This window comes from Cyphellophora europaea (assembly GCF_000365145.1).
Source record: "Cyphellophora europaea CBS 101466 unplaced genomic scaffold supercont1.3, whole genome shotgun sequence".
Classification (NCBI taxonomy): Eukaryota; Fungi; Ascomycota; class Eurotiomycetes; order Chaetothyriales; family Cyphellophoraceae; genus Cyphellophora; species Cyphellophora europaea.
In genome coordinates, this window is record NW_008481809.1 from 921,185 (window position 1) to 948,972 (window position 27,788).

Consider the following 27,788-nt stretch of genomic DNA (forward strand, 5'->3'; position numbering starts at 1 on the left):
CATCGAAGTCCCTATTCATCAGTCCTCAAAACTCACGCCAAAGCTCGCCTGCACATGCTTCGCTCGCGAGATCTCCTGCGCCTGCAGCTCTGTCTTCCGGGCGATTTCCGGCCTCCGGCGTATCATGTCGTTCACCATGTCCGTCCAGTCGTTGCACTGCGCCCAGAACCACGCTGGCGCCCCGCTTCCGCGATCCTTGCTCCAGAAATCCGCACCCGCCGCCACCAGATACTCTGCCGCCTGCTTCTTCCCGCGGAAACAGGCCGCTTGTAGTGCCGTGGACCCGTGCCGGCCACCGGGGTGCTCGAGATCGACGTAGATAGACCTGGGTTGACGGAGGAGAGCCCGCACTATGGGGACAATGCCGAATGAGGCGGCGTAGTAGAGGGGTTGGGTGCTCATAGCAGTGGTCGGGTGGCAGTCAGGGATCAGATAGCTCACCCAGGCTCCGTAGTTGCCGCCTCGGAGTAGCGTGCGCGTGGAGAAGAATTTCTGTACCCAATGCCACTCGACCGTGGAAGCGGACGATGCGTGTAAGCCCCAGTAGTGCGCCGCATAGTCCAAAAGCGGAAAGTCTTGCTCGCGGGATAGAAATTCAGTACGAGTCGATGCAACACCAGGCCTGAAGTCGTCAAACATCAAGTAAGTCAGGCATCTTCGCATCAGCGCTTGGTTTCCCTCGTTAATGGCAAAGCTGAAAAATTTGTCGCCTTCGGTCCGGGCGTAGTCTGACAGCAAGTAGTCTTTGACGGAAGAATGCGCGAGTTTGACCGCATTGCTGTCAACGTCGTGCTCGACGAAGCCATTGCAAATGTCGAGGATCTCTTCCGGGTGGCGTAAGCGAGAGTCTTGATCCAGTGTTGGGTCCGAGTCTTCGAGGACGGCGGCTTCGCTCAATTCGAGTAATGTCATGGGGCGCAAGGAGAAACTCAGCCACAGCAGGGCTTCGCGGGCGATCGGTCGATCAATTTCGGGAATCACGCGCAACATGCTTGCGTATGTACTGTTTAAGGTGGAAGGCATCTGTTCTAATGCTTTCAGGACAGCCTTTCCAGTGCGCTGCTTGCAAAGGTTGTCTAGTAACAGGGCGACCCAGCGGAACCTGGACAATGTTAGCACGCTCTGCTAGGTGATCAGGTTCCTTAGTAGCACTTACGTTTGATCTGCCTTGTTCATAAGAGTCGATCTAATGGTCTGCCTGCATTCGTGGCTGAGGTGACCTAGAGAGCCAGCGTCGGAAAGGTGGGCTTCAATGTAAGCCTGAATGTCTTCATCTGGCTCGAGCTGAATGTCAATGGCGTGAGGCCACTGACTTATACCAGCCGTAGAAGCACTTCGGGTACTCGTGACCAAGACCATAAGATTCGGCAACTGCTGGAGTAATCTCACAATGCACGCGAGGTTTTCGGTGAAGTCACTGCTTTCGTTAAGAGCGTCCAGCAGGAGAATAGCGTTCCTGAAAGATGGAATGTGCTTGACCAGAACTTTCTCCAGATCAGTGGCCTGCAATGTTCTGTCCTGCTTTCGGGTCTGATCTCGCTGAAAAACTCTTCTTATATCGTCTAGTATCGCGGGCTGCTGGGCAGAGATCTGTGCCACCAAAGAGCCGAGAATGTTGGTGAGCTGCTGTGAAGCTGGGTCGCTGAACGCGCAGTAGTGATACGCAACTGCTGTGGAAGGGACCGAAAGGGAGAAGCTCCTAGTTTTGTCCACTATATGGGAGAAGAGAGTTGTCTTTCCTGTCCCGGACTTGCCGTTGATCCACATCAGCGAAGCTTGGTCACGCTTTTGAGTGAGCCATTGCAGTAACGGCCCCGATGTGAATGACACGCCTGTATCTGGATGTCTCGACGCTGCTGTCTTCGTATGCAGCTCTTCTGATCGTGCAGGCGCAAGCCAATGAATCAGTTCATCCTGATTTGTGTCTAACTTCGAGGCCTCCTCATCAGAGAATGACACATTTGCTGACTTTACCCTCGAAGAGCCTTTGACCTTGGCTTCAAGTCGAGCTAGGGCCTTTTCACCCTCACCATACCTGAGAGACATGGAGACGTCGAGAATACCGAGCAAACAGTACGCCTTGTCCTCCATCTTCTTGGTCTGACGGCCATTCGTCCATCGCAGACGTTCGTCCACAGTGAACCCCGATAGCGGCTCTCCCCGCAAAGCAGCGATTGGGATCTGCGTGATCTCATGAATGAGAGCCTCGAGGGTCTTCTTGCTGCCCAGTCGCATCCCTTCCCTCGAGAAGAACTCGACAGAAGCAGGAGCCAGTAGCTCCTGTAGTGTCCAGCCACGCCGCCACCTGCGCGTACAAATCAACACGGCCACAACCAGAGAAGTGGCGAAGCACTCACCATCTACTCTTGCGAAACGCATCCTCCCAGCGATACCGCACCAGCTCGCTGTCGTGGCCATCGTCGGAGACATCGGCGAGATAGACGTAACACCTGGCCGCCTCACGATACCAGCGGAACATCGAGGTGATGGCCTCGGACAATTCGACATGATTCGCCCTGTCGATGCAGCAAGTATCGATCCAAAGGTGCTGCAAGCCGTCCCGGAGTGCCTTCTCTCGGCAGAACTGGATTTTCCGATATCCTTGCTTGCCTGTACCACGTCCTCTCACCAAGTCGTCGAAGGTCACTTCCTGATCTGCGTCGCCCCATGTGTGAGATAGAATGGCATAGGCGGGTACGGCGTCAATGAGATCGGGCGTGAGCTCGACCCTTGCGTGGCTGGTGCTCTTCAGAAGCCGCATGATTTGGCGTGGTCTCTTGGTAACATCCTGGGGGCAGCCTGAGAGCTTGCGGCTGCCAGACTACCTATGATTTACCCGCTGGGTGTGGTACGGGTATGGAGCAACGGGCTCATCGGCGGGGGAGATACAAAATCAGAAGTCCAGGCTGCTTGGCAGCGAGGTTGGCAAAGCCACGAAACACGTGATCGCCGTTATTGGGCACAGGGTGTGCATGTCGCAGTATATCTACAAAAGTACTTAGAAAAACAGCCATAATGCCACCTTCTTCACCTTTCCAGTCCATGTCGCTTCCTGCCCTTCTTTCAAGGCAAAGAACCACCTGCCAGGACCCGTGACCACCTCACCATTCCCACCACTGGAGCCGCGCCCGTCCTTGTAATCAGGATTGAGATCGTACCGATCCGTGATCAGGTCCATCTCATGCAGATGAACAAATTTCGTCCGCTTGAAAACCTTCCAGAACACCAACAACACCACCATGATGGCGATCTCGATGTAATAGGACACGAAATCGACACCACTAAAGGTCGGACTGAAGCAGGACCACCCCTGAACCAAAACGAGAACACTGTTAAGTCCAACTGCCAGAATAGGACCAACAGGATAGGTCCAGTTCTTGAAAGGTAACAGATGCTCCATGCCTTGAGCTTTCACAGCCGCTCGGAAGCGCAAAGATGCCAACCCGATGCAGATCCACGACAGCTGGTTCGAAACCCCTACGATGTTCTGAAGCCATGTCCACAGCTGTCCGGCACCGATGTAGCTTGCCCCAAAACATAGCCCAGAGATCGAGCTCGTGACCAGAACTGCTACCCACGGGATCCGCTGGCGGTTTAGAGTGCCGAGGAACTTCGGTGCGTAGCCGTCCACGGCGAGGGTGTACATGAGCCTAGTCCCGGCGAATAAGGCGTGGTTGCCTGCAGAAATCACGCTTGTCATGATAACAGCGTTGATGAAGCTGCCGGCAACGTCGCTCCCAGCCTGGGTGAAGACAATAGTGAACGGACTCGTCTTGGTGTCCTTGTCACTCAAATTCGGATAGTTGTATGGCACATTCAGGCCAATGATAAGGATCGAGAGGATGTAGAAAAGCAGAATGCGCCAGAAAACGTTCCGGACAACCTTCGGTAGATTCTTGGAGGGATTCATGGTTTCGCCAGCGGTGATTGCGATCGACTCGGTGCCACCGTATGCGAAAGAAGCCGTGACAAAGACAGAGGCGAAGCCCCCGATGCCTCCCACAAACGGAGCATCGCCAATGTGCCAATTATGCCCGCCGATATATGTGTGGTCGGTATTGGCGCCGCAGTTGACAGCAATCCCGAGAATGATGAAGATCACAATGGTGATGACCTTCAAAAGGCTGAGCCAGTACTCGACCTCGCCGTATACTCTCACGCTCAGGAGGTTCAGGCCTATGATCAGCAGTAGGATGATCAAGCTGATAGCCCACCCTGGGAAGTTGTCGGTCCAGAACTTCAGTAAAAGTTGCGCTGCAATGATGTCTGCTGCCGTGGACACCGCATCGTTCAGCCAATAGTTCCATGTCAAGGCGAAACCTAAAGAATCGTCTACGAAGCGGCCAGCGTAGGTACAGAAGGACCCAGCGATGGGGACGAATGCCGCCATCTCTCCCAAGGATAGCATTGTCACAAAGACGATCGCACCGACAATGGCGTATGCGATCAGTGTCGAAGCCGGCCCGCCGGTCGCCAGTGACTTGCCCGTGCCGAGGAAGAGGCCAGTACCGATAGTTCCACCGATGGCAATCATCTGCACTTGACGGGCAGACAACTTGCGGGCGAGCTTGTCGCCCTGGATGTGGATCGGTGCATCGTGGCGATCGTAACCAGTTTCCGGGAAATCCGACGCGCCTGCATCAGTAAAAGCAATCCCTTTCTCTTCGTTTGACGGTTCTCGGGACATGTTTAGATCGGAGACGAGACGTCTGATAGAGACGCACTCAAGCTGCGTAGAAAGAGGGGGGCAAAGCTAGATGACGCACGCGACGCACTTACTTTTATTGCGGAAAAGGTACCAACCACACCTTCAACTAAAGCGCTGCGTTGCAGGCTAACGATGACACCATGTTGTAAGGTAGTATTGCTTGAGTAAAGCTTGGACACGGAGCCAAGTGACCCAGCAATCACAAGGCCGTTGAATGGCGTGCTAGTTGATGGCGTGCAAAAATAAGCAACACGCCTGCGCCGGGCAAGCAATGCAGCAATTTTCTTGGAGAAGGGGGGCCTTAGTCAGCTCCTTTGCACCCCCAAGATACTGAGAACAACCTCTTTACTTAGGGGTGCAGCACCCTGGGTACCGCATTTGGGGTTTCATGGATACTTCAAGGCATGTCAGACCACTGCCAATCGTATTCTAGTTGTTGTATATTCCCGTAGGATGGAATGGTCACGTTCGCCACGGGCCACGGCATGATGAAGTCGACATTCGCCATATGCTCCGTCGCCGGCACTGTGACACGTGAGCAACAGAAGTCCGCAAAGTTGAGTCTGGGTGGATAGCTTACTTGCTTGAAACAGAGCATCCGCATCATTGTCTACTGCTCCCACCTCCTCCGACCGTGGGATCGTTGGTATCTCCATTGGCTGCATCGCCGGCGACATCAAGTGCAACGATAACGACATCAGCGGGGCCTGCAGTGTCGCTGGTGAGCCTAACGCCCAAATAGGGAGATCCGTAACGTGAGGGATCTTGCCGCGCGACAATGACAGATCCAGTGTTAGTGAGAGGCGAAGGTAGATCATCTGGTTGTCCGCAAATACGTCCGACCAGTTGGACGGAGGATAAAGCGCCCGGTCTGCTGGGCTACTGCCTTGGTCCCTTGTTCGACGGAGCTCATTCTGGCACATTAGAAGATGTTGGATCTCGGTATCTGCTACCTGAAGCAGATTATTGATAGCGGTTGTGACGCATTCAGTGTGGTCGTGCTGAAAACGGAAGAGCGTCATGATCTTGTTGTAGTGGCTAAGCTGCTGTTGGTGGGCAAGTCTTTGCGCAGCGGAGGAGAGCCTGAGATCAAGTGTTTCCAGAATTAAAGGGAGAGCAGAGCATGACGGCCTATCACAGCCTTAGCGACAGCTCTAGAATAGGCAAGATGCGGATTCGCGACAAAGGCGATCAACTTACGCGCTGATGGGGAGGCAGTGTGCGAGCCCTTGCTCACTGAGGCCCTTGATCTTTTCTGTGACATTGGCGATGGCTATTCTCAGCTCGATATTGAGCACTCTGATACGGCTTTCGTAATCGTCGAGCTGGGCTTCATATCGCTTGAGGACTGACGCTTGGTGGTTGTAGAGGGCGACTTGGGTAGAGCTAGGACATTCATTCAGCAGGTCTTCATCTTGCTCTCAAGGCACATACTAGAAGTGAATCAAGGTCATGTCTCCGAAGAGAGACACTGAAGATCGAGCAGTCTCTTGCAATTGGTTCTCACCAAGATGACTTGTGAGATCAGACTTGAATCTGCGTGCCCAGATCATGAGCTCGGTACGTGCTCGTTCGACCTCTCCCATAGATGAAACCAGAGCAGAGATAGTGAGAGGATCCTCCGAGCCGCAATGGGGTTGTTGATACGCAGCTGTCATAGTCGGCGTCATCGCAACAGCGAGCATACACTGCGCTACAACAATTCTGACGAGCAGGCGTTTCGTTCTAGAGTCATAGACTTCCGAAGCGTCGATTTCTCCCGCAAATTCCGCTTCGTTCAAACCATGCTGATCGAAGTCGAAGTTGTCTGGCGCAATTTGTACGTTGCGGCGCACGCCGAGCGCTATCATTCTGTCCCTCAGAATGCAACACCACCACAGCCGTTTCCTCTTCATACGACATGCGTCGGCTGAAGAGAGTGCGCAATAGTAGTTGTTGGCTCCGGCATGCTTGGCGTGTGATATTGCTTTCGCGAGCCAAATTGAATTCAGACTCTGGTCTTTCATCGTGGAGTGGAGGGAGAGCAATAGGGATGTCTGAGCGAGGGCAATATTATCGCACTCTAGTTCATGGGACAGCAGAAGCTGTACATCTTGCGTTAGTATCTGTGAATCTATAGCTATAGGCATTGTCTTACCTCGGCGCGTCGATGGAATGCGGCTCGTGCGTGTTTAAGGTTATCAAACCCACAGGCGTTGATCAACGTGATGGGAACGAACTATACGCCGTAAGCGAAGTGGTCGAATCGCCTTCAATCACAACTCACTCTGGATGCTGCAAAGAGCATTGCCTGGAATAAAGCCAGTGAGAAGCCAGTCGAGTCTTTCCGGGTGTTTCCAGAGTTCGAGTACAGCGCCCAGAAATGGCCTTCGTCCAGGACAGGCAGGCATGGATGGATGTACAGAAAGTATTGGCGCATGAACTCGTCCAGTACTGAACCACTTGGGATCTTGAGGCAGTCCTCCTGTTCCAAGGACTGGATCTGGGCGGGCGATAAGTGTTGCATGTCCGCAACCTCGAGGTATTTGTAGTAGTAGAAGGGGACGAATACGTTCGTGACATGAGGACATCCTGCGAACAAGCTTCGTAAGTCATGGTGCAACAATGCTCGCGTCATTCTCAAGAGGGCTCTTCGGACGTTCTTTACCGCTACTTGCAGTAGCGCTTTCCTGACATGGCGCGGAACTCGTACCTAGGGTTGAGGTCCCCGCGAACAGCAGTCTCCTCTGCGTCGATGACGCACGCCTGAATTCACCAGGGACGGGGGCTTGGATTTGAATATTTTGCTTCGTAGCGGCAGCAGCATTGTCATTCCCAGATCTCGTAGCTTCTTGCTGGGACCGCCGCTCCAATTTGCCTTTCCGCCCTCTGCTCGTACACTGTGGCATCAGCAATTGCAGCTCAAGTCCGAGTAGATCATCCATACTGAGTCCGAGTCATGCAGACAGGTCAAGGAGGCATCCATGGATTGGGGTCACGCAAGACATACCTTTTCAACGGCGTTCTGATGGCACATCGCTGTCCATTCAAACGGCAATTGGTGCATGGCGGTCCAGAGACATCGACATCACAACGAACCTTGCGGTGATGGCAGCACTCACAGGAACTGTGTGTCTTGGATTTCTGGGAAACGTGAGGTTCGCCGGTGGCGGAGGATAACCACATGGCCGCCGAAACCTGGTGGGCTGATAGGTTGACGAACTAACGTCAGGTACGACGGGACAGCAAATTCAGGCACAATCAAGCCAAGCGGCGTTGCAGCACATCTTCTCTTGTGGCGCGCTACAACGAAGAGCTTGACCACACGAGAAAGATATGTAGCTAGTAGGCAATCGAACCATTTCCACCCGCTGGTGGTTGAGGTGCTTTGAAAGAAGCGACTGAGCATCCCGCCCGGGCAAGGCTTGGCCAAAGTGTAAATGGCGTTACGTGAGGAATGTTCCTGCGGGGGTACCGTTAGGCGAGAATCTCCCTTATTCGGGCTATAAGACAGGCCTGGGCGGAAGCTGCTCACAGATACCGCGGGCACCTAAGCTCTCATTCTAGTACTATGTGATCCAGGACATTCTAGCTCACTGTGGGAGATTAGTCATTCACATCAAGCCGTGAGATTTGAATATAGCTTCTACAGCCGACTGAGAAGTCCGTCTCTTTTCATCCTGCACAAGTATTCTCTGCTAATATCAGAGACCTTCGTCACGCCCATCAGCCCCATACATAGTCGAAACTCGTCTGACAGAAGACGGAGACACAGCTCGATGCCTGCTTGTCCATCGTACGCCAGGCCCCACAGCACAGGACGACCGATCCAGCAAAAGTCCGCGCCGAGGGCCAACGCCTTGAAGATGTCGGCACCGTGACGTATCCCACCGTCAATGTGAACAGGAATTCGACGATCAACAGCTGCGACGATCTCAGGAAGCGCATCCAAGGTCGCGAGTGTGCCATCCAGCTGCCGCCCTCCGTGGTTTGAGACAATGATCCCATCCACGTTGTGAGCAACTGCCAGTTGGGCATCTTCACCTGTGACTATGCCTTTCAACCAGACCTGCATTGGCGATGCTTCCTGCTTCAGCCAGGGAATAGCCTCTTCCCAGCTCAGAGTTGGGTTGGCTCCATGGCTGTGAAAAGTGATTGGTCCGGCTGGCAGCACTCGATGGTCTCCCTCATAGAAAGCTGCCGAGCTCGGGCGTGGTCCAGCCCAAGTGCTGGCGTAGATATCGTCTTCATCGGCGAAGTTGGCGATCTTGAGGTGACTTGGCAGATGAAACTGGTTCCTGATCTCGAGATTCCTCCTGCCGAGCAAGGGTGTATCCACAGTCAACACCACTGCTTTGTATCCTGCTTGCTTCGCACGCTGTATCAACTTGCTACTGTGTTGTCGATTCTCAAAGAGATACAGCTGTAGAATATTGGGTATATTCCCACTCGCCGTCCGGACGTCTTCCAGTGTTGTCGTCGAGAATGAGCTGAGACCCATCACGATGCCTTTGCTCTTGCAAGCCCGTGCTGTCGCTAGCTCTCCATCGGGATGAGCAAGCTTCTGCATAGCGGCTGGGGCAACACCGAATGGTACACTGTTCCGCGCTCCTAATACCTCGACGGAACTGTCAACCTTCGAAACATTTCGCAGAACTCTGGGTCGAAGGCGATACTTCTTGTAGGCCGACATATTCTCTCGGACAGTGGAGCCGCCGTCTGCACCTTCATTGTAGTAATCCCGTGTCTGCTTGTCCATGCGCTCGGTAGCGAGGACTTCGAGCTCAGCGATCGTGAGACAGTTGAGATCGTGAGCCATGATGGGCTGCGAATGAGCGACTGTTGAGTAGAGTCTCTTATGATACTGATTTCACCACCAATATGTGTCTGGACAATGAGACGAAGGTGTCGGGGAGGCTCGCTTCAGAGCAGATTTCCCATGAGCTGTAATCTGGAGTCGTAGTTGAGACTCACCTCGATCATCTCCATAAGCTGACCACACTGGTTTATGAAGACCTTCTGGCGATGCTACAGCACGACCGTAAGCTGGTTCATCGCACTCCTTCCCGGATGACCTATATCAGCAGCCCGGGGACGGAGAAGTTCCCGTGCATCGCAATCGTGGTGAAATCATCCTGAGCAGAGGTGTCGCAGATGGGGCCGAAGAAATGAGCTGCCCTGATCGGCGTAATGGGCTGGTGGGCTGATGCGCCATGCTGCCTGTCGACGCGCACTTCTCCTCCATCAGTACATACCACGAGAATGACGGTGCCGCAGCAGGAGCCGTCAAGCCAATTACATGTCCTTCTGAATGCGTGCTGCTCTACACCGCGCGACTGAAAGAGTGCAGGGGTTCGCTTAAGCTTTTCAAAAAGACAGTTTTGAATTCGCCGAGGTGAATTTCGACTTTCACCGACTGAAGGCTTGGCATATTGGAGCGCGGCTCCTCGCAGCTCAAGAGTGATTGGTGATTCTGAGAGCAAACATTGTTCTAGCCTGCGCCTTCTGGGTCATGCCCGCGGCGAATTGCTTTGGCTGGAGCCTCGACTTCCTGATCATGGGGCTATGGACATTAATTTTCTAGGCATTGGCGACGAATACTATCGTCGATGGTACGCAAGCAGACCCTGTGAGTATACCTGAGCATCATCACTGGAGCCACCGACCAAACAAAGCTATGCGAAGCATGAATCTGGGGCAATGGGGCAAGAAGATGGGGTTTATCTGAGCCGGGGTAGGAGTACAGATTGCCATTCTGGTCTGGCTATAAGTATGTTGGTCTTCCCCAGTCGTCAGGTCATATGTTTGCAGGACTTCATCAGACTTCTTTTTTGGGAAATTGAGATCAGCCACATCTACAGCCACGATGTCTCCAAACCAGGAGAAGCGTGATATCGAGGCTGCGGTCCAAGAAGCCGAAGCGACCTCCCACCAGATCGATCTGAAGGCGAGCAATGTCGACTTCGAACGTGGCCAGCTGCTTGCTGGCCTGCCAGACCCAGACGAAGAGAAGAGCGAGGAGGAGAAGAAAGCCATCGACAAGAAGCTGATGCGGAAAGTGGATCTCTGGCTTGTACCGTGGCTATCTATCCTGTAAGCCGCAAACCACCCCTGCCGCAGACTGTGCCGCAACTGACAGCTGCTCAGATATCTGCTGTCGTTCTTGGATCGAGCAAACATCGGCAACGCCCGCCTGGCCGGAATGGAGGACGACCTTGGAATAACTGGTCAGCATTACCCAATCCAGTTCGGGACGTGACCACTGACTCGTGTCCAGGTACCCAGTACAACATCTCCCTCACAATCTTCTTCATCTCGTATGCGATATTTGAGCCAATCACGAACGCCTTGTTGAAGAGGCTGACGCCCCGATTGTTCTTTACCGCCATCATACTTGCCTGGGGTACCATAATGACACTGATGGGCCTGGTCACCAGCTATCAAGGTCTGTTGGCCGCGCGCTTCATGCTTGGTGTCGCAGAAGCTGGCTTGTTCCCTGGTAAGCTGACCAGGCCATCGATACCCTCTCCGTACATTAACCTCGACAGGCGTGACATACTATCTTTCTTGCTGGTACAAATCCTCCGAAATTGGCGTCCGTATCGCGCTTTTCTTCTCTGCAGCCGCCATTGCAGGCTCCTTCGGTGGACTGCTCGCCGCGGCGATTGCTCTCATGGACGGTATCGGCGGCCGACCGGGCTGGGCATGGATCTTCATTCTTGAAGGGCTTGTTACTGTGCTCGCAGGTGTCGCTTCCTGGTGGTTAGTCTTTGACTGGCCCGAGACCGCACGCTTCTTGACACCCGACGACCAAGTCAGGGTGCAACGGCGCCTGATCCTTGACCGACAGGGCAAGACAGCTGAGGATTTCGACAAGCGGTACATCATTGAAGCCCTCAAGGATTGGAAAACCTATGGCTATATGGTCATCTATATGGGCTGCTTGGTTCCACTCTACGCTTTCTCCCTCTTCCTGCCAACGATCGTCCAGGGAATGGGATACAAAGGCCACCACGCTCAACTCCTCACAGTCCCACCATATGTCTGCGCCGCGTTAGTCACGGTATCCGTGGGCTTCTTCGCTGACCACACCCGGTGGAGAGGATACTGCAACATGGCCACGGTCACTGTCGGCGCTATTGGGTTCGCTCTTCTCCTCTCAAGCTCCAACATCCACATTCAGTACGCAGGCACCTTCCTTGGAGCCGCAGGTATCTATCCCACCATCCCCAATACCCTCTCCTGGGTGTCCAACAACACGGAAGGCTCGCTCAAGCGAGCCGTCGTACTGGGCATGGTGGTGGGATGGGGCAATCTTAACGGAGTCGTCTCGTCAAACATCTACCTCAAGACTCAACGACCGAGATTCTGGACCGGCCACGGCGTCGTGCTGGGCTATCAGCTTGTCTTCCTTCTTGGCGGCTCGATCTTCATGCATTTTGCATTGAAGCGAGAGAACAGGAAGCGTCGGTCTGGAGAGCGGGACAATATGCACGCGGGCCTCAGCGAAGAGCTCAAGATCATTAAGGGCGATGTCAGGCCGGACTTCATTTACACGTTGTGAGGAATTTGGATAGATTGGGTGTCAGTGTAGTCAACTGTCTACGGTCAAGTTGTACAAACGCGATGAGATGTTGGTCCAGGCAGACGCTGACCTTTGACGAGTGCAGGTAGGCTTTGGCCTTTCAGTAGACGTTTGTTCATGCAAAACACATCTTGCGCCCTATGAACTATTCCATGCGTTCTACTTGACTCCTTTCGTGCTCGCCGTGGTCCTTCACAATTGCTATAGTGCCGTTACAGGGCTAGCGGATATATCGACGATGATCTCTGTAATCGTGTCTCTGAAGCACCTGTGGAACGCAAGAGCAGAGATCCATGCGAGAGAAACTTGGTGTCACGTATCTATAAGGGTGAGCATATCAGCTCGTGGGAAAACGGATGTCTTCTGGAAACACTGCATGGCCATGCTGGCGAACAGGAGAGGAAGTGACGGAATACGAGTTGCGGAGCTTGATTGAATGATGACTAGGACGGCATGCAGCAAGGCAAAAGCCCCAAAATCATAGAGTCACGCGGCGTCCAGCTGCAGGGATGTTACCGCGATTGTTGCACCTGTATCCATAGATTTCGACTAGTCAACGAGCGAGCAAGACCTAAAACATAGAGTTCAACACATCTGGCGGCCAGCATGCTCGATAGTCGAGGCAACGACTCTTGAAAGTTACATGGGAAGGAAAACGAGGCGCAGGTAGAGGACTGTTCGGAGTCGTGAGCCATCAGGAGCGGAGGCGGGAACGATGGATGGTATGGCAGCCTGCGGCGCCACACCCTCGACTTTACGCAGACCGAAGGGGACTTTCTGAATGCGCTAGTATTGTCGATGGAGATATCGTACGAGACAGGCCACTTCGCAGATGGTTTTGAGCAGCTAGGATTAGGTGTGCTCGGGTAGTTCCGCAGCTAGGTAAGTGTTTAGCAAGTGGTAGGTGACAGTATTAGGCTACTGCGTTGTGACTAGCTGTGTAGGGGAATAGTTTGGCTGTTACAAGAGGGCCCCACTCTCACGCAGAGCCTCACTAGGCAATTTCAAGAGTAGCGCCTAGGCATCATCTACCATCATCTACCACCCCCCGGATCGCGGCAGGCCATGTCGGAACTCCCCGACGCCCAAACGATTGCGTTCACCAACTGAGCAGACAATAGAAGTGCGTATTCGCCTTGAAAGGAGAGTAGTCTTTCCCTGGGCACGCAGAACTACCCGGCCCGTTCCTGCGCTCATCCATTAACGAACGTATAGGTGCCGGATACAACATATCCCCCACAACTTTCGTCTCGTATACAAAACATCCGTATCAGCGGCTAGCTTGCGCCCGTCTCTCGAAGCCGCAACCGTAGAGGTTTCAGACGTACTCTTTGCAGCAGCGCTTCCCCCAATGCACAATATCGAGGACGGCCACCTTACGGCATAGATATCTCATGGTCGAAACGTTTACCAAGAGCTTCGCAGGCATCTCTTTCTAGTCGTTGGTGTTGGGCTAAGCCGAGATCATACGTTCTTTGGTGTCTAACGACCACATTGCCGCGAATTCTTGATCGACAAGACAATGCTGCGGAAGGCTTCAAGGGCACTAAAGTTTCGACCCTTCAGGCCCGGAGAGATCTCGAAAGTTATATTGAAAGGGCACTCGCAGTACGTACGGGCTTCTCCGTTGATAAAAAGTCTTTAAGAAGATCTACTAACGTGCTCTCACACTGAACAGAACCACCTGCCAGCGGCCGACTTCAGCATTACCAATAACCTCAGCGTTTGCAACGACACCGGCGGCTCTTTAAGCGCAGTAGTTATCGCTGTTTCGATCGTTGCCTGGACCCCTGACTTCAGCAGGTCCTTGACGCCGTTGACAGCCATCAATGCTTACACCAGCGATCTCAGGGAAGAAATTTAGAATGCTGCGGTTACTCGGTGTGCAAGGTACGATCTAGCTTTGAGCAAAATGATACCACTTTCGACAAAGACTGTGCTACCAGCCAAGGTACGGACTGGCTCGACTATGCCATCTGACGTTTCTCTACCAGGGGGAACGGCTATCGAGGCTCGCACGGTGCTGCGAAGTGTCATCCAGCCTACGCAGGTGCAAGCAGATTATATCAGCCGTTGCAACCACAGGTTTACGGCCTGATCGTTCGCCCAATCGTCAGCTCATCTATCACAAACCTTAAGCAGCTGCAGCTTTGGTGAGCATGCATGCCCTGGGCAGCCACGTTGGGAATGCGGCTGCTAACGTAATCATTGATGCTCGGTCCAGCGCTGCATGGGGTGGTGTTTCACTCTCAGAAGCAGTCCCCGCCCGATGTAATGGCTGAGCAGTACCGACATTAGCTGTGCAGAGGCCTTACGAGCTCAACTTTCCACATCCAGCCCCTAACCCGGCTACAAGACCCATTCCCATGACAAATCCCAGTCCTGTATCAGTGACGTTGGCGCTAGATGTATTCACTGTCCAAGGTGAATGAGCTGAGCTGCATATTTCCATATCGCCCATCTGCCCGTGGGAGCCAGATAAGGACGCATCTGCACCTACCGTGTTGAGTAAATGCACAGAACCTCAGCAAGCCACCAGCAGACCGAGTGGAACGTTCATGAGCAAGGTAGCCCACGCAAGCCACAGCGGCTCCATAAGGCACAGCTATGGCAGAACTCACCTCTCGGGCTGGCATGCGGAGTCTGGGATAACTCCACTGCAACAAGCAGGCCATAAGCTCTACCTCTACCGTAACGGGCGTGTCTGCAAACTATGGTGCCTGCTGACGCTGCCCAGTCATCAAAGCCACCTTCGGTGGCCCAATACTCCATGTGCGTCAACGCCTTACACGCAAATGAGGTGAGAAGTAGACTTCGATGGCACAACTCTGGCACAACGTGGTCTCCGGGTTCAGAACGTAGAGTTTGCCTTACGTGCGAGCTACTCGAATGGGGAAGTTGCACTGTCGGCTGATGGTTCGCTTGGTGCGTTAAGTGTGCAGCAACCGTCATGCTGCCAATGCCCTCGCAGACAGCCAGTATTCTCGAACTTGGGATTGCGGAAGCCCGCAGCAACGGGCTAGGGGGCGAGACACTTGCTTCTCAAACGTCAGTCCCGCCGGCGGAAAGGCAAACATATGAGTAAGTGAGCGTGCATAGTAACGTATACTGCTACGCCCGCGGCGGGGGGGAGTCAGAGGCCATTGCATCATAGGGGTCCAACACGCCCTCCAGCGCTTTCGTGCGCATGCTCGCTCATCTCGTACGGCAGCGCCCGTAGATCATCAGGAGGGCAATGACGGGGGCTGCGGAATTGCTTGTCCGGGGACCGATGTCGCTGGGATTTCCTTGCAGAGGTATTTGTCGGCGAAGCGCAAGTGTGTGGAGGTGAGGGGCACTTTTTGCTGGAGGGGTCGAACGCCCTGTGCCGACGCAGCCGAGGCGCCGATCACCTCAGGATCTTTAGGGGGGACTTTCGGGATCGACGGCTACTGCTTCTGGGTCACGATCTCGATGGATCCTGATCTCTTGGAGAGCTTGTTTGTGCGCGGAATGAGTGAGCTGAAAACCCCTGTTTGATAGGGTTTCCTGGCTCTTACGTATGCACACTTTTCGCACGCCTCCAAGTGTGCCAACTTTGGGGCAGCACTTGAGACTGTAGCTTGAAAGTCGCGAGATGCCACCGTTCCAGCCAAGTCCTGGGCGTGATGTGTACACGTTGCATTGTGGGCAGCGCATGGAAAGAGTTGGCAGATTGTGTGGGAAGATTCGTCATCATTGAAATGGCCCTTGCGGGCGTGCCCCTACTACGGCGAAGTGTCTACACTGCTCTCCACCTCCAGCGATTCCACCAATTGGATGTACCGGACGCAGTCAGGACCATTTTTCCAACAGGGACCGGATAGCATTGCCGCTTGCCACAAATCTCTCACAGGCCGGCATCAAATGGGCCGCAACTTCTGTGAAAAGCAATGGGCGTTCTGCATGGTGCTTCTCTCGTGGTGCATGGATCCCAAAAAGTCTAGGTGGCTTGGCGAGGCGTAGTGATGATCGAGCAGAATGGTGCTATTGGTACAGGGCCAGGAAGGGCTGCCTTCCAGCAAACTGGAGTCGTAATTCGTAAAGTCGTTAGGTGAACAGGTAGGCGAATGTCATATCACCTCAACTGCTGTTACCCGGATTTGCGAAGTGGGAAAGTCGATTGGTTTCGATCTTGAATGAGGCGTTGGTGGTGGGCGTGACGGCGACTTAAGGTAGCATGTGCTAAGAGATTCACCATCGTCTGAGTCCGACGAGTCACTATTCGAGTCGGAGTCTTCGTCGTTGATAACGGTGACAGTGGAGTTATTGGTTGACGAATACGATATCGACTCAAAGGCCATAGCTTCGTCGTCCGAATAGTCGGTGTCATCGTCGGAGACTTCCTTTGCAGAAGTCTGCACGGTATCGTGGCGCTTTGGCGCGGGTGCCTCGGTGACGACTTCGAGGTGTGCTTGTAGAGTGAGATGTTTGAGGTGGTCGAGGAAGTTGGCATGGCCGACCACATGCCTTAGATCCATATCTGGACGTTGGCACTCTTTGACCATCTTGACCCGCGCAGAGCGAGCAAGAGTGTTAACCTCGAGGAGGCTCTTCCTGCGTGCCGAGTTCATTTCGAGGTATGGCGATGATCTGATGTTGGAAGCAGGATTATGATTCTCAATAAAACGTGAGAGGCAAATCCAGGCAGCCAGGTAGGTCTTATAGAGTCAGTGAGAAACTTACATCAGCACTTGCCGGATGTATACGCAAGCATGATTATGGCAACCAAAACCGTATTTCTCGGGTCCGCGGAACAGGATTGACCGGCAAACGGTATGGTGGAGCGCGGATAGGCTTCGGGGAGCAAGTCAGGCCCGACGTGCGAGAGCCAGCTCGCAACGAACCAAAGGTCGCGTACCTTCTGACAACTCTCCGAGCTCGCAACATGACATCAGGGTAAATGTTCTGCGGGCCGAGTGGGAATAGTCATCAATCTGCAGATGATGAGCGAGACTGCACGGTGCTGATCACGCCGAGTAGGGCGCAGCATAGTCCGAATGCGAGCTCGACCACAGTACTTCGTATCTGGACATACTTGCGACCCCTAGAATGAGCCATCCGCTTTCACATCATCGCGAGACCTTCCCAATCTGGAACTACTTGATCAAGCCTAGTCCTGCGTTGTCATCATTGTCGCATGCTACTAACCTAGGCGCATGTGCAGGTCGCTGCGTTTTTCCGGTTCCTGAACCCTTCTATTCGGCCTCGTTTTAGGGCCGAACACGGGCGTATCTGGTTCCGGAATAGCAGTCAAGCGTATTGTGCTTTTTCCAAATCCACACGCGATCAACGCGTTGCTCGTACGATGACAACCACAGCCCAAACTTACCCTCCTCAATCCGCAGCCTCCCGAGCCCTTGCACCCCTCAACGCCCTCTCGGGCGCCCTCGACACGCTTCAGCAAACTCTCCAAACCTCCACTACCTTCTCCGCGCTACCCAGTACGGCCAACACCCTTCTCGCCGCAGACGACTCGCTCTCTTCTGCCCTCGCCCTCCTCCACCAGCACCAATCCAACTATGCCCGCATCCTCTCCCTTCGCTCGGAAGCCTTAGCCCTCGAATCCCAGATCAAGGATATCGTCCGCAAGGCCCGCTCCCTGCGCAGAGAAATCACAGATATCCACCCCACCATTGACACCGACGATGCTGAAGCCGACAACGCAGAGCAACCAGAAGTCGACTACCAGCAGCTTCTCAACTTTGCCGCACGCATCGGCAGGCATAATGCCGTTGCAAAGTTGGAGGCGGAGAAGGAGGGCGAGACCCTCAAACTCGAGGCCGTAAAGGCACGAAAGAAATCCGAACAACTACAGCAGGCGCAAGGCACCACACAGGAGGCTGCTGCCGACGACAACAGCACGGACGCAACGGACAAGATTCTCCGCGAAGCCGCCGAGCTGTCCGCCCGCAGCGACGCCTTCCACGTCTACTCGCGTCTGCCGTTTCCGGCTCCAGACATGCTGCGACTCGGCGCACTGGGTCAACTACAGAAGGTGCGGGAGGACGAAGCAGGCGATCCTGAGGGTGCGGTGGAGCGCGAGGCGGAGCGCTTGGTGCGGGAAACGGAGAGCGTCGCACCTGACGAGGGCATGGCAAGAAGAGCCAGGGACAGAGAGGAGAAAGACAGAGAGGCGGAGACGCGGCGGCAGGAGAGAGCGGCAGCCGCGGCCGGGCCCTCCCAACCTCAGCAAGGTAGTAGAGCTGAGTCTGCTGAGTCCAAACCAGCAAGAGAGAAGAAGAAGCTGGATCTCGACTTCCCTGGTGGGGATGACAGTGATGAAGATTAGGCTGGCAAATTTACCGTAGAGCATGCCAATGAAGGACATCCTTTGCCCACCACACCCGTTAGGTTGTATCTTTCTAAGATCTGGTGCCGCATCGCTAACGCAGTCTACGACTCGACGAGTTCACACACAACCTCGGCTCACATATTGCGAACAAGCACCATGAAATGTCCCACACCACAAGCCCAGCCGCCTCCAACTCTCCCACTCCCCAGCGATAGATAGCCTGCTCTCAACCATCCCCACAGGGGCGGCGTCCTCAAGTCAGCAGTCACGCAAGGAGAGCGGGAAGGTGACAGCCGCAGGTACAAATGGTCAAATTCGTGCAACAACGCGACCCTCAAAAAGAGAGGGCGAGCGTATGAGTAGTGGAGTGGGTTGAAAATATGTTTCAATCTTTCGCGAAGAATACTGAGCTGATAAAAACAAGGTATTGATCTCACCTTGCGCTCCACCTTGCATCGCGATTGGGATGAGAGAAATGAAACGGACCCGGAAGATGCAGGAGGCAAAGGAATTCTGGGGTATCTTATGTTTTTGAGCTCGAAATGCTCACGGTTCCTAGCATCGTGTCCTGACGGGAACTATCTGTTGGAGACTCTTGAGTCGCCGGAAGTCGTTTTTGGACGTTAGGTCAAGAGAAGAGTCTGCGAGGGTTGTTCTTCGTGACGGACTTGGGTGCCAGCGCAAACTGCGAGACCTTCGTGGGAGTTGGCGAATCCATCCCCATGTCGACATCATCTTCTAGCATCATACTGGAACCAAAATTGGGTCTTGCTCTGGCTTGAGGCTGGAAAGTCTGCTGAGGTGCCGTCTGTGATTTTTGCATGTCTTCGAGATATCGATCAACGCCATCGAGGTCGAGGTTTCCGGACTCCAGCAGAGTTTGTTCGCCAGAGTACGCGTTGGTCTCTTCCTCCTCTTTGAACTGCTCTGGCTCCGCCAAAGGAGCTACGTGAAGAATCAATCTGGAACTTGTGGAGATGAGAAAGTTGGGTGTAGATTGGACATCGAATGAAGCTGGACGATACTCGTTCGGAAGTTCTGGAAGGATAGCAATGCTGGTGATATCCTCGCCACCAGCTCGCAAATTTGGCAGGATAGTTGCACGATCGTAGGGTTGGAGAGCGCCCTTGCCGGTGGCGCGTGACTTCCAGTATGTTGCAATCGACGAAATAAATTGAGCTTGATTGTCGGTCCGGAGTACCACTGAGTCGTCATTTCTTCGGCCTGCCACCGGACTCACACAAATCGTGCCGAATGATGCTCGGTGTAGGTCTTCTTGATCTTTCAATCGGGCGTCCTGCTTGTCTTTTGGGCCCTTTGTCTTCGCGCTGAACGCCCCTTTAACTGCGAATTTGGTCCAGCCACCACCAACGATGCCGGTAATGTTATTTTGTCCTCGGATGACACCTTCGTTTGCAGCAGGGCCGGCAGCTTCTAGATCCCAGATGCCCCATTCATTGTCTTCGAGCAGTGCAACAACAGCTCGACCAGCAGAGATCCACTTCGCATCAAGCACACGTTTCCGCCTGACTACCTCGTCCTTGCGCGATGTCTGGAATTCTGGTAACAGGGTGACAAGAAACTTCCCGCCTGCGCTGGCTGATGTGACTGATCTTGAAGTGGAGGCGGAGTCCGTCGTCGCAGCTGAGCCACGGCGGTGCCGAACTTTTGGTGGGAAAACCTGGTAGACTTTCACGCAAGGACTGTCCGGAATCGTAACAAGCAGTGTCGAATGTCTCTCTGCAGGAGGTAGTGCGTTATTGAAGGCAATTTTCGCTGTCATCATCGGAGACCTAAGGGTGGCGCGTCTCAGAAGGCTAGCATCCGTCAACTTGTTGCCCTTTACGAAGATCTGGTGCACAACTAGCAAGCCTGATCCGGAAGCAGATGTCGAGGCCACCAGGAAGGACCATTTTAGTGCTTGAGTATCTGGCAACTGCTCTTCCGAATCATCTTCCCCTTCCGTAGTACAAGTAATGGCAATGCTGGAGATGAGCTCTTGGTGAGCACTGGCAATTGGCAGTTTCAGGACCTGTAACACACATTTGGACGAGTCTGTTATGTCTGGCGAGGGAGGATCCAGAGGGACGACGACTGCGCGGATAGTGTAGTCGGCACATGCTGCTGTCACGACGATATGGTCTCGCAATATTGTTGGTAGAGAGTCTGAGACTTCTTCGTGCGCATTAGGTACAGCTAACTGTAGCGCTGCGCTTCCGAGGGGAATATCAAGACTTCTAAGCACGCCGTAGTATGGTGCGGATGGATCAATTTCGTCCACCTCTTCCTCAAACTCGACTTTCTTCGAAGGTTCTGGCGCATCATCGTCGCTCTCGAGGTCGATCACCATGGGGTCATCCTTGCCATGGCCATTGACCTTCGGAGCGGTAGACGCTGGTGGTTTGAACTTCCTTCCGGCATACCAGACTACTCGTAGCCCCGATTCATTCCCGTACACAATGACAATGGAGCCATTGGACGATTTCCGTGGATAGACGTGCGCGTCGTAGATGTGGTGAGGCACTGGGTAGCTAAGTATGTCAACGACTTGCCATTTCATAGAAAACTTGGAAGGCATACTTGAGTTGATAGCCTGTCCTATGCTTGAGGACTGTAAGCTTCATCGTGGCGAGTTTATGTACCGCTGGCGCACGGATGCTGTCAACGTAGGCAAAGAATGCAGCAGTTGGAGTTGATGAGGGCCCGGCTAAAGTCCGGCAGCGACGCGACGCGTTCCCCAGAATTTCGAGAGCAGCCCACCAAAGCGTTGTGTACCCACGACATCTTCCGACCGAGGATTATGGCAACGGACAGCGCCTCTTTCTTCTCAATGCCTCTCTCGTCAACGCTTGGGGCCATACAGTATGGCTACCGTCCGCTCATTAGGTGTTCATGAGCCCACAGCTCTTCCCTACCTCATCGCTGAAGGCACACTACCCAGCGACCCATCACCCGAAACATACAGATACCATTCCTATCTGACGAAGTCAAGGAACGATTCTGAACTTGTAGAAGAAGAAATCTTGATTGCGGACTCTTGCGTTGTATGGTCGAAATGCGGCGTCATCAAGCGGGTCTTGAACTTGAGCATCGAGGATGATTCTGTTCTACAAGCATTCACTACATTCTTTCCAAAAGATGATCTGGGGTCAGAAGGGCCCAACAGAGAGTACGAAGAAGCGCTGGTGGTGGTATTGAAGAGCCAAGTGCATATCCTACTAGTCTCTGGAGATAGCCATCTGTTACCGCTGTCTTTCGAAGCCCAGTCTGCCTTTGCCTGCCCGAATGGCTTTCTGTTGCAGCGTAGGGTGGCTAGTGAGGACGATGCGACGGAAGAATCAACAATCGCATTCCATCACGATTTGAGCACCATCAACGAAAGTCAGGGAACGATTCGGACATCCAGCGCCCGGCCATCGCTTGTTCTGCCAGATATCACGAAAGACTTACCACAACCAGTCCGACGTGGACATGGCATGCCGCGTACATTCTCATGCGTCGAGACCATGTCAGAACTAGGCCTAGTGGTGTTTGGCTCAACTGACAGAGCACAGTCGCTAGATGATTGCCAGGCGTTACCGACCAGCGAAACACTGCTCTATATCTCGCGCCACGATGAGCTGAGGTACGCCAGCGAAGATCACGAATCCTTGTGCATCTCAGTTACATACGACCCGTCGAGTGATGCCATCACTATCTGGCATGTAGCCGGCGACGTGCCTCTATCTGCTCGTACCAAGTCCAAGTCTCAGAAACAGAACAGGAAGAGTGCAACATCAAAACGGAAGAGCTCAAATATCTATGGAAGGAATCAAGGTGCTGCCACTCCTGCAGCTCTCAGAGAGCCTCATCCACTCCGCCAAAGTTTCACCGGCCTCGCTCAGTCATATGCCGAGGGCAACCTCAATTCTTCTGCAGCGGATCAGAGAGCTGCTGGAGCTGATGAGCTGGCAAACCAGCTAGGTCCAGAGTTCGAGCAGGTCGGGGTTCAGACCAGATCAGCGCGTCGTGTGAGCTCCATGCTTGCCCGAACGGATCTTGGCGCGGTTAATGACCGTAACACCTTCCACGACCTTGCTGTGGGCCATAACACGCGAAAGAGCGTAGGTCGAGGTCCTCGCCGTGGTGAGTCCATTGGGAGCTTCAGCGATCGCCAGAGTTTCGGTATACGGCGCAGGAGCTCCTTTCACGCCGCAACCTCGATCCTTAGCACCGGGACATCTTTTCTTAACGTGCCCGGTCAACTGCGCGTTGATGACGTGGACTCGCACCACCATCTAGACATGATGTCGGAGGATCTGCTAGAGTCTACCGACTTACGCCGCGATCTGGGGTTCTTTAAGCTGACTAGCTTCTCTTTGTCGGAAGAAGGCTCGTCAGAATCCCAGCCAGACCTGAAAGTCCTCACGATCCCCACACCGAAGCGCTATGATGAAGAAAGCATGTCCATCTCGGTCTGCGTTCATGACCACGTTTCAGAACAGATTGCAATCGTCGATGTTCACGTCGATACAGTGACAGCAATCAAGAAACATAAGCTATCCAAGAAGATCAAGCTGAAAGCTACCAGTATTCGGCGTGGCTCGAGCATATCAGGTGTATGTCTCGTTAACGACGATCATGTTCAGCGACTTCTTATCTTGACGAAGACGCGACAGGGAGACCCGTTACTTCATTTGGAGGCTCCATGGAGTCCGTCGTTCAGGATGGATTTGCCCTCATCGCACCTCTTATCAGATCCACTCGACTTGTTAGTTCGCTCGACGCCCACCAAGAAGAGAGATGAAGGCCTGCGGCGAACCATACCAGCATCATCAATTGAAGTTGCTTCTGTCTATCAATATGGTCGACGTGGCAGGGTCGCTCTTGTCAGCCCTTCAGGTCGGGCTCATACGTTACTGATTAAGCTAAGACCTGCCGACGCGTTGGTTTCTCAGATCCTGACAATGTGTGATTTCGTTCTAGGAAAGGATTTTCAAGATTGCATGTTGGTAGCGTTTTGGGAGGTGCAACGATGGTTGAGCAAAAGAGAAGCGCGGGAGTTTCCCGAATGGACATCTTTAGTGGTGACCCTATTCACTCTTGCTGCACCTTTCATCGACGAAAAGCATTCGAAGAGCGGCACACCATCACGGAGAAAACGAGGAGGTCTACTTCGTTCAGCCAGTGGCACTGCAATCGATTTGTCCAACTTCAATGCCATGAAAGAAGCGCACACAACGGCTGGCTCTAACTGCCACCAGTCAACTTCATGGCAGTGGTTGATTGATGATGATCAGCGCGATTCACTCCCCAGTCCGTCTCCACGCTCACCTCGACATGCCAGAAGCCAAAGTCAAGCAGTGGACGATGCGCAGGAGCGCAAAGACTCATTCATTCTTCAATGCATTGGTTGGGCTCGTGAATTCGTACAGTCACCTGCAGGCGAAGCTACGAATGGCCCGGAAGGGTATCTGCCAGTCTCTATCAACAAAGAACGAAGCGTACGACAGACTGCCCTTGCCAAAATACTAGTCGGGATCCATCTCCTCTATGAAGAACATAAACTCATGTCTATCACGGATCGTCCTCAAACTTCTTTTGAGTCCCTGCCAGGTGTCATGTCACAACTAGGCCTCTGGCTTGGCTGGCAAGCGTGGACAATGCATGAAGATGCCTATTATGTCAACGAATCGAGCTCTGACAACCGCTGGCTGCTCGAGGACTCGCGTGTTAGTGGACTAGAAGTCCCAGATCAGCCTTTTGAACCTCCTTCGATCCTTCAATACCTCTGCCAATGTGTTATTGGAGATCCAGAAAGATCCTTTCCCACTCTCGATCTCGTTGCCGAGTACCAACAGCCGCCCGCTTCGGATGCACCAAGTGATGCAGTTTTGTCTCTCACGCCCCACACACATATGCTCACAACGGTCATGAACTCGAGCAGAGAATGGACTGGGCCGTTGTCAGCCTACGAGCATTTTCGAAAGCTCGATCTTTCAGGACATCCATACGTTCATGCCCCTGATGGCTTTGCTGCAGCATTTCGCCAGGCCCTCGCGTCCATTCGTACGATGACGCCAGATCTCCTAAACATTGAACAAGCGGAGCTCACAAGACCTTCGCATGGCGCACATCGATCGAGGCTGACAGGTCTGGCGCCTCACGCCGCTAGCAAAGACTATCATGCTGCGAGCGTAGCAGCCTTCGATGCAGAGAGCATTCAAAGATGGGACGTGTCCTCTGAACTCGATCGTCAAGCTGTGACCAAACTTGTTTTCCAAGACGACAGACGTTTCCAAGAAGCATCCAAGCTGGTTAATCAGACAAGACCGCCTCTGGTCACATGCATTCCGGAGCCTGACTGGACCGAAGCCGATCTCTTAGAGGCTCAGAAAGAGTTGGCACAGCTTGTGGCGAGGCGTACCCTATCCGTTGCCTCTGGTCGTGCCATGATGCACTTCAGCGCAAGAATTCCATTGCTAACGGAACGGGTGCCCATTCCGGCATTCTCTCTGCAATGCTTAATGAGCCCTCGAAGCACATCTGAATCCGCCCAGCCCATGACTTTCAGCGCCGACAAATCTGCCTTCACCGAAGAAAAGGTCTGCTGGGCTTTCTTTCACAACGGTGCAAGTGCTGGACTCATGATCTCGAAGCATGCCAAATGCATTGACACGTCTTGGATACTGTACAATAAGCCGCAGGAGCTCACGAATCGGCATGCAGGTTTCCTGCTGGCTCTTGGGCTCAACGGACATCTACGGTCATTGGCAAAATGGGTCGCGTTCAAGTATCTGACTCCCAAGCACACAATGACATCGATCGGTCTGCTTCTAGGCCTGTCTGCATCATATCTGGGAACGCAAGATCAGCTAATAACCCGACTATTGTCTGTTCATGTGACCAGACTACTTCCTCCGGGAGCTGCTGAACTCAACTTATCGCCTTTGACACAGACTACTGGGATCATGGGTATCGGCCTCTTGTACTACAACTCTCAACACCGACGCATGTCCGATATGATGCTCTCAGAGATCGAAAACAATGACTCCGAGGAAGGCATGGCAGAAGAGCTTGTGCTGAGAGACGAAGGCTACCGCCTTGCAGCTGGTTTCTCTCTGGGTCTTATGAATCTCGGACTCGGTAACCAGAATGCCAGCCTACACGACCTGAGTGTTCCTGAACGACTGCTTGCGATCGCCGTGGGTACCAAGAACGTTAATCTTGTCCATGTGCTAGACCGGGCAACAGCCGGCGCCGTTATGGCTGTCGCATTCATGTTTATGAAGACCAATGATGCTGCCGTTGCTCGGAAGATCGACATACCTGAAACACTCCATCAGTTCGACTATGTTCGTCCAGATATCTTCCTCCTTCGGACACTAGCACGACATCTCATCATGTGGGAAGCCATAAGCCCAACTCAGGATTTTGTCACAGCATCTTTACCAAAAGAGTATCGACACCGTGCATCGCTGCAAAAGACCGTCCACCTCGCAACCGAGGACATGCCTTTTTTCAACATTCTTGCTGGCATCTGTTTCGCGCTCGGCCTCCGTTACGCGGGTTCGCAGCGATACGACGTTCGTGACCTACTAGTATCATACCTCGACCATTTTCTCAGACTCTCGCACCTACCGTGCCCCCACTACGACGCGCGAGTAACCCTGAACAGTGTCCGAAACTGTCTGGATGTGGTTGCTCTCGCCACTGCTACGGTGATGGCCGGATCCGGAGACCTGATAGTGATGCGGCGTTTGCGGAGCTTGCATGGCAGGACGGACAAGGACACTCCTTTTGGTAGCCACATGGCTGCTCACATGGCACTTGGTGTGCTATTCCTCGGCGGTGGCACCATGACCTTCGGGACGAGCAATCTTGCTATTGCGAGCCTTTGCATTGCCTTCTATCCACTTTTTCCAGGCGATGTCCTCGACAACAAAGCACATTTGCAAGCCCTACGACACCTCTGGGTGCTGGCAGTGGAAGGACGCAGCCTCGTCTGCCGACAGAAAGAAGGGGGCGACCTCGTGGCTGGCTTGAATGCCAGGGTCGAGCTAAAATCTGGCGAATCTGTCACCGTCAGAAGCCCCGGACTGCTCCCCGACTTTGACAGCATGAAGCGGCTACACGTCGCTGGCGAAGGCTGGTGGGACGTCACGCTCGATTTCACCGACGACGCCATCCTGAACCACGTCAAGAAGGAGGGCGCCGTCAACATTTGGCTCCAAAGCCAAGCCGATTTCGACCGGCCCACGGCGAAGAGCAACATCCTGTTTGAAGAGCTGCGAGTCCTGGACCGAGAGGGCATGCGCGGCGCCAACGGCGTCCCCAGCGTGATCCGCAACTTCGCCTCGCGGACACACCCGAACGCTTTGCCGAGCGAAGGCAATCCCTTTGAATGGCTTTTTGATCTACGCAGCTTCCAAGACTATGACGCGAAAGAGCGGGACTTGGTGCTGGACGCCCTTCAAGGCGAAGGCAAAGAACTCTTGAACGACACGCCGGTGGATTCGCGCCTGGCGCTGGAGAGGGGATTGCTACCCGAGGACGAAGTGGGGAATATGAGCAGGAGTAAACTCTGGGAGCTGCGCGCGCTGCTCACGTGGTTTGACAGGTTTGAGATGGAGGACGAGGCCGCCATGGGGGAGGGCGAGACGAAGTGGAGTGATGGGTTGTGGGTGCGGAGGGAGGTGGTGGAACGGTTGAGGGAGCGGGTGTGGGATACGATGGTGCAGAATGGGAGTGTGGAGGCGTAGGTACCGTCTGTAGAACGGGGCCTCGTAGTGTATATCGTGGTGGTGACGAGATGACTTTATCCATGAGACTCATGAGAATGATAGAGAATGATCCAAAGGCTGAATTGAATTTGTCTTGCTGCCTACCTTGTCCCCTGTGACGGTTGTGCGGCATCACTCCAGAGCACCGCCCGAGGGGCATCCCATTCACTCCTTAACGACGCTTGCCCCTGCGCAGTCTCAAGGGGCTTTCAGCCTCGGCGCGAAGCCGCAAGTATCCGTACGTTCGAGAAGCCTCCTCATCCCCGTAGCATCAGCCTGGCAACGATCGAGGCGCCCACTGTAAGAAGCCCGATTACAATCGATAAAAGACAGCCAAATACACACAAATACAGATACAGATACAGGCGACCAACAAGGCAATCATTGTCAATTGATTTCAGCGATAGTGACTCACCAAGACCGGCCGGGCCATCGTCACCC

The 27,788-nt window shown here is 53.7% G+C and overlaps 9 protein-coding genes across 9 annotated transcripts; 3 read left to right on the top strand and 6 right to left on the bottom strand.

Annotated features, from left to right (window-relative positions):
* Positions 1–18: 18 nt before the first annotated feature.
* On the bottom strand, positions 19–2,761 carry HMPREF1541_03236 (uncharacterized protein; the record flags this gene model as incomplete). The annotated part of the gene is made up of 3 exons (XM_008717588.1): positions 19–1,102; positions 1,157–2,305; positions 2,358–2,761. 3 exons carry the CDS (start codon positions 2,759–2,761, stop codon positions 19–21), a joined length of 2,637 nt encoding a protein of 878 aa, XP_008715810.1.
* A 237-nt stretch (positions 2,762–2,998) lies between these two features.
* Positions 2,999–4,687, bottom strand: HMPREF1541_03237 (uncharacterized protein; the record flags this gene model as incomplete). The annotated part of the gene is made up of 1 exon (XM_008717589.1): positions 2,999–4,687. One exon carries the CDS (start codon positions 4,685–4,687, stop codon positions 2,999–3,001), a length of 1,689 nt encoding a protein of 562 aa, XP_008715811.1.
* A 418-nt stretch (positions 4,688–5,105) lies between these two features.
* HMPREF1541_03238 (uncharacterized protein) lies at positions 5,106–7,325 on the bottom strand (the record flags this gene model as incomplete). Its single annotated transcript, XM_008717590.1, has 6 exons — positions 5,106–5,233; positions 5,289–5,839; positions 5,909–6,094; positions 6,143–6,792; positions 6,846–6,926; positions 6,975–7,325. 6 exons carry the CDS (start codon positions 7,323–7,325, stop codon positions 5,106–5,108), a joined length of 1,947 nt encoding a protein of 648 aa, XP_008715812.1.
* Positions 7,326–8,333: 1,008 nt separating this feature from the next.
* Positions 8,334–9,506, bottom strand: HMPREF1541_03239 (uncharacterized protein; the record flags this gene model as incomplete). The annotated part of the gene is made up of 1 exon (XM_008717591.1): positions 8,334–9,506. The coding sequence occupies one exon, from the start codon at positions 9,504–9,506 to the stop codon at positions 8,334–8,336; it is 1,173 nt and encodes a 390-aa protein (XP_008715813.1).
* Positions 9,507–10,553: 1,047 nt separating this feature from the next.
* On the top strand, positions 10,554–12,251 carry HMPREF1541_03240 (uncharacterized protein; the record flags this gene model as incomplete). Its single annotated transcript, XM_008717592.1, has 4 exons — positions 10,554–10,780; positions 10,835–10,914; positions 10,965–11,186; positions 11,236–12,251. The coding sequence occupies 4 exons, from the start codon at positions 10,554–10,556 to the stop codon at positions 12,249–12,251; spliced, it is 1,545 nt and encodes a 514-aa protein (XP_008715814.1).
* Positions 12,252–16,363: 4,112 nt separating this feature from the next.
* On the bottom strand, positions 16,364–16,864 carry HMPREF1541_03241 (uncharacterized protein; the record flags this gene model as incomplete). The annotated part of the gene is made up of 1 exon (XM_008717593.1): positions 16,364–16,864. One exon carries the CDS (start codon positions 16,862–16,864, stop codon positions 16,364–16,366), a length of 501 nt encoding a protein of 166 aa, XP_008715815.1.
* A 734-nt stretch (positions 16,865–17,598) lies between these two features.
* HMPREF1541_03242 (uncharacterized protein) lies at positions 17,599–18,582 on the top strand (the record flags this gene model as incomplete). The annotated part of the gene is made up of 1 exon (XM_008717594.1): positions 17,599–18,582. The coding sequence occupies one exon, from the start codon at positions 17,599–17,601 to the stop codon at positions 18,580–18,582; it is 984 nt and encodes a 327-aa protein (XP_008715816.1).
* A 631-nt stretch (positions 18,583–19,213) lies between these two features.
* HMPREF1541_03243 (uncharacterized protein) lies at positions 19,214–21,163 on the bottom strand (the record flags this gene model as incomplete). Its single annotated transcript, XM_008717595.1, has 1 exon — positions 19,214–21,163. The coding sequence occupies one exon, from the start codon at positions 21,161–21,163 to the stop codon at positions 19,214–19,216; it is 1,950 nt and encodes a 649-aa protein (XP_008715817.1).
* Positions 21,164–21,449: 286 nt separating this feature from the next.
* HMPREF1541_03244 (uncharacterized protein) lies at positions 21,450–27,326 on the top strand (the record flags this gene model as incomplete). Its single annotated transcript, XM_008717596.1, has 1 exon — positions 21,450–27,326. The coding sequence occupies one exon, from the start codon at positions 21,450–21,452 to the stop codon at positions 27,324–27,326; it is 5,877 nt and encodes a 1,958-aa protein (XP_008715818.1).
* Between the last annotated feature and the right edge of the window lie 462 nt (positions 27,327–27,788).